This window comes from Nannospalax galili, unplaced genomic scaffold (assembly GCF_000622305.1).
Source record: "Nannospalax galili isolate Female #2095 unplaced genomic scaffold, S.galili_v1.0 scaffold5834, whole genome shotgun sequence".
Lineage (NCBI taxonomy): Eukaryota > Metazoa > Chordata > Mammalia > Rodentia > Spalacidae > Nannospalax > Nannospalax galili.
This window is the reverse complement of record NW_008334374.1, coordinates 18,433-23,249: the sequence shown is the minus strand read 5'-3', so window position 1 is coordinate 23,249 and position 4,817 is coordinate 18,433. Positions and strand designations below refer to the sequence as shown.

At 40.0% G+C, this 4,817-nt stretch overlaps 1 protein-coding gene across 1 annotated transcript in view; it reads left to right on the top strand.

The window, feature by feature from the left end:
• The first annotated feature begins 192 nt into the window (after positions 1-192).
• Positions 193-4,817, top strand: part of LOC115069635 (YEATS domain-containing protein 2-like) — an 11,479-nt gene continuing 6,854 nt past the window's right edge. Inside the window, exons 1-3 of the mRNA XM_029561721.1 lie at positions 193-270; positions 1,315-1,412; positions 2,508-2,600. Of these exons, the coding sequence (XP_029417581.1) occupies positions 1,374-1,412; positions 2,508-2,600 (132 nt within the window). The 5' untranslated portion in view covers positions 193-270; positions 1,315-1,373. The remainder of the gene's footprint in view (positions 271-1,314; positions 1,413-2,507; positions 2,601-4,817) is intronic.

The window sequence follows — 4,817 nt, the reverse complement described above, 5'->3', positions numbered from 1 at the left end:
CTCACACCAGCCCAGAAGCTGAGAAAGAGTGAGTGTCAGGAGTTAGGGACAAACTGTATCCTTCAAAGGCCTGTGCCCAGACCTCCTTCCTCCAGCTAGGCCACACCTCCTAAACTTAACTTCCCAATAGCACTGTCATCTGGGGACCAAGCTTTTACATGAATGGTGGAGAGCACACATTCCAACCAGATGTGATACAGACTTGAAGGTGATACACGAATGGAAATTTGGAATATGCTGATCTGATCTAACTCCTCTTCATAGCTACTAGTAGGTAAATTAAGGTTCAGAACTGTTAAGCTACCTTTCCAACACTGTATAATGTGTTGAAAAAGAAATTATCAACTGCCCATGATTTATCTTTTTTAAACTGCTGTTAAAATTGTATGTACTTGTGACTGTATTGTGTATGAGTGTTTTGCCTGCATGTATTTAAGTACACTTATGTGTGCAATGCCTGCACAGGTCAAAAGATCCCCTGAAACTGGAGTTACAGGCAGTTGTTAGCTATCGTGTGGGTGCTGGGATCTGAAACCCAGTCCTCTGCAAGAGCCAGTGCTCTTAAGCTCTAAGCCATCTGTTTGACTCCCAGTACAATTACCCAAAACAAGATATTTCAACATTTTCATGTTTCATATCTGTAATTATTGATTTTTAAAATTTTATATTTTATACGAATGAGTGTTTGCCCTACAAGTAAGTATGCCCACGTCATGCATTGCCCACAGGGACCAGAAGAGGATATTGGATCCCCTGGTAATGGACAGTTAGCTGCCATGTGGGTGCTGGGAACCAAACCCAGGCCCTCTGCAAGTGCTCTTAACCACTGAGCATCTATCCAGCCCCCTGTCTGTAGTGCATTTTTTAGGTTTATCAGCTGTCCCAGACTTGTATTTCACTTTGTTTCTCTCTCATCAATATCTAGTCAGAGCACAGGGAATGGAGCTTTCTTAGATCTTCAGTTTCAGTCTCTTCAGCCTCCCTTGTCTTATTTTACTGAAATATTTGAGTGGTACAGGCTATTGATAATTGCAGGATGTCCTTCAGTTTGCTTTGGTCTGATGTTTCATTGTAAGTGGATTCAGCATTTGAGGCAGAAACATCACTCAGTATTGTAGTCATCTTAGTGCATCGTGTCACAAAGCTCATGAGACTAGTTTGCCCTAATATTGGTGGTTTTAATTTTCCGTATTTGTTAAGGTGATACCCACTTGGTCTCAACTTCAGGGTTCCTGTTTCTCAGGTTTCTTTGGTTGCGGATTTAAATCAAGATAGCCACTGATTAACTAGGTATGTTTTGTGTTCTTCATGTAGCTCGAGATGCTGCTGTGCAGAAAATTGAGACTATTATTAAGGAACAGTTTGCTCTTGAAATGAAGAATAAGGAACATGAAATTGAAGTCACTGACCAGGTATAATGATAATGCATTGAAAAAAAATACTAAATCTATGGAGGGAAAAGAGTGTATGTTTGATGAAGTTTTAAAATTTTTCCTGCTGAATTATAGGTACTCACCTATAATTCCAGCACTTGGGAGATGGAAGAGGAAGATCAGAAGTTTAAGGTCATCCTCAGATGAGTTTAAGGTCATCCTTGTAATGAGTTTGAGTCTTTGTCTAAAAAAGCCACAATAAATAAATAAATGAAATTGTAGAAACAATAAAGAGAAAAAATTCTGCTTGAAATTCCATCCCCAAAGATGGAATTCTGGTGAGAGTTGAGAGATGCATTAATCTATGGATATAAGAATAAGTCATTAGGAATCAGTTTAATATGGTAACTGTTTAGTGCAGATTAGTATTAGGTTCTCCCCTATATTCTGTCACCTGTCTAGTCCCAATTCTTAAGCCCGATATCAATCACTGTCATGTATGGGCTCCATCCTATGAAGCCAACTTTAAATCCAATTAGAGATTGGTTGGTTACTCTCATAATATTTGTGCCACTATTGCACCAGTGGGCATATCTTGTCCAGCCAGTTCACAGGATTCACAGCTGGATAAGGATGATTATTTTTTCCTTCTAATAGCATGCATAGCATCTTCCAACACTGTAAGCGCAGTCGGTATACATGAGGCTCTGAAGTCAGCACCATCTTGATTTCTCCTTGTTTGTTCTACAGTTAATTTATGTAATGTTTAGCAGTAGGGTCTTACCATCCAGTTCTGGTGGGTAACCAAGAACAGGGGCTGTGGCCAGTATTGTTTAAGGGTCCATGGGACCCCTGGTCAACAGCTTGTAGAGAGGGAGTCCATTCCTGGCAATGAGGTTTTCTTTTTTTTTCATTAGCCTATGGTATCTAGAAAGGGCACTGTCCCCCTGCTATAAGGTAACTCCTTTTAGTCTCTTTTTATAATGTATTTGTATACACTTAAGAAGCTGTCTACAGTGGTAGGTTTTCATCTGGCTTTTCCTAAAGGCCTTTAGTGTTAGAGAAGTATCATTTTTATTAGTTTTTATTTGATGATTAGAGAAGCTGAGCTCATTTATTTTCTGTATTTTTAAGCGACTGATTGAGGCAAGAAGGATGATGGATAAGCTTCGAGCCTGCGTTGTAGCAAACTACTATGCTTCTGCTGGCCTTCTGAAAGCGTCTGAGGTAAGTGATCCTAACCCTGGCCTGTTCTCAGCCTCCATATCTGTTGTTTGGGGGGAAGTTAGATCAGTGTGGAATCCCTACTTTTGAAACATTTCTTACACTGATCTTCAAAATTCAATAAGCCTAGCCACCTTTCTGAGAAAACACGTGGAATTCTCAGTCACTGTTCAACCGTGATCCTATAGTCATCTTTCTTTGCCTTACCAGTAATCCTGAATACCATCTCTATTTTACTCATTCTTTTTCCTCCTAATTGTCAACATTATGCTAGGCTTTTCAGGTTCAAAGATGAAGAGACCTCATTACAGCTTGCCTGGTTTCTCGTTTGATTTACTTTATTCAGCATGCCTTACTTTTCCAAAATGCCACTTTTTGTGACAATTTTCAAACATTAAAAAAAAAGAGAAACAGAAATTCATCAATTTAAAATCTCCCATATTTTCTGTCTTACTTTCTCTAGAACATTTGAAAGTAAGTTCTAGGTGTCAAAACTTTTCAACTCTAAATATGAAGAGTATTTTTTTTGCTGGCCTTATCTCTGTGAGTTCAAGGCCAGCTTGGTGTACATAGTAAGTTCCAAGCCAGCCAGGCTACATAATGAGACCCTGTCTTCAAAAATTAAAAAAACAAAAAACAAAAAGCCAAAAGTGGGGCTGGAGAGCTGGCCCAGCCACTAAGTGCTCTGACTGCTCTTGCAGATGAGACCCAGGTTCTGTTCCTAGCATCCACATGGTGGCGACCAGTCATCTATAACTTCACTTCCAGAGGATCCTATGTCCTCTTTGGGCCTTCTGGGCCCTACACAACACAGATGCATTTACATGCAGGCAAAACACTTAACACATTAAAAATTTTATTTTTAATTTTAAAACACTGGGTATGGTGGTGCACGCCTTTAATCCTAGCACTTGGGATGCAGAGGCAGGTGGATCTCTGTGAGTTCGAGGCCAGCCAGGTCTCCATAGTGAATCCAGGACAGCTGGGGCTACAGGGAGACCCTGTCTCAAAAAGACAAAAAAAATAAATAGTAATAGTTTTTAAACACAAAAAAAAGTATTATAAAAGAACTAAATGCAATTTCGTAGATATCCAAGTGATATAGACACTTGAGAGAAATCTTAAACTGTCTTGTCTGTCTGTCCATATATAATGAAACCTTCCAGTTTTTTCAGCTTTTTAAGTGTATGTCTGTGTGTATGTATGTGCATATGAGTGCAGGTGCCCTCAAAGGCCAGAGATCACAGATCCCCTAAGGCTGGAGTTATAAGCATTTGGTAACCACCTGATCTGGGTGCTGGGAATCAAACTCTAGATTCTCTGGAAGAGCAGTAAACTCTCCTAACTGCTAAGATTTTTTTAATGTGTGTGAGAATTTTGCCTGCATGTATGTATGTACACCAGGTATGTGCTTATTGCCAAAATTCCCTGGAACTGGAGTTACAGGTGACTGTTAGCAACCATGTGGGTGCTGGAAATCCAACCTGAGTTCTCTGCAAGAGCAGCTAGTGCTTTTGACCACCAAACCATTTCTCTAGCCCTGAAATGTATTTATTAAAAGATATTCTTTATTATCAACATGACCTAAACAGAGAAATTTGCTGGTGTTACCTGATAACTAGTCTGAGTTCTTAAGTTCCCCCAATTATTCCCAAAGCCTTTGGGGTTTGTGTGTGTGTTCGTTTGTTTTATTGCCAGGGAAACCTTTGTAGTCCAAGCTAGCCCCAAACTCATGATTTTCCTTTCTTAGCCCTCAAGTGCTTAAATTATATATGTCTGTGCCACCATGTTTGGTCCCCAAAAATCTGTTGGTTTGTTTTGAAACAAGGATTCATGTAGCTTAGGCTCGCCTCAAACTTGATATATGTAGCTGAGGATGACCTTGAGCTCCATATCTTCCTACCTATACACACACATACACAACACACATAAACGCACACACACACACACACACACACACACTCACCAGTGCTAAAATTACAAGTATATCCCTCAGTTTTCTCAATTTTTTTTCAAAGACAAGGTTTTAAGTAGCCCAAACTGGCCTCAAACTCATGTAGTCAAGGAGGATCTAGAACTTCTGATCCTCCTGCCTCCATCTCCTGAGTGCTGGAATTACAGGTATACCCTGGCATACCCCATTTATATGGTATTGGGGGATTGAGACTGGGGCTTCATGTTTGCTAGGCAAGCACTCTAACAACTGATCTACATCAGAGA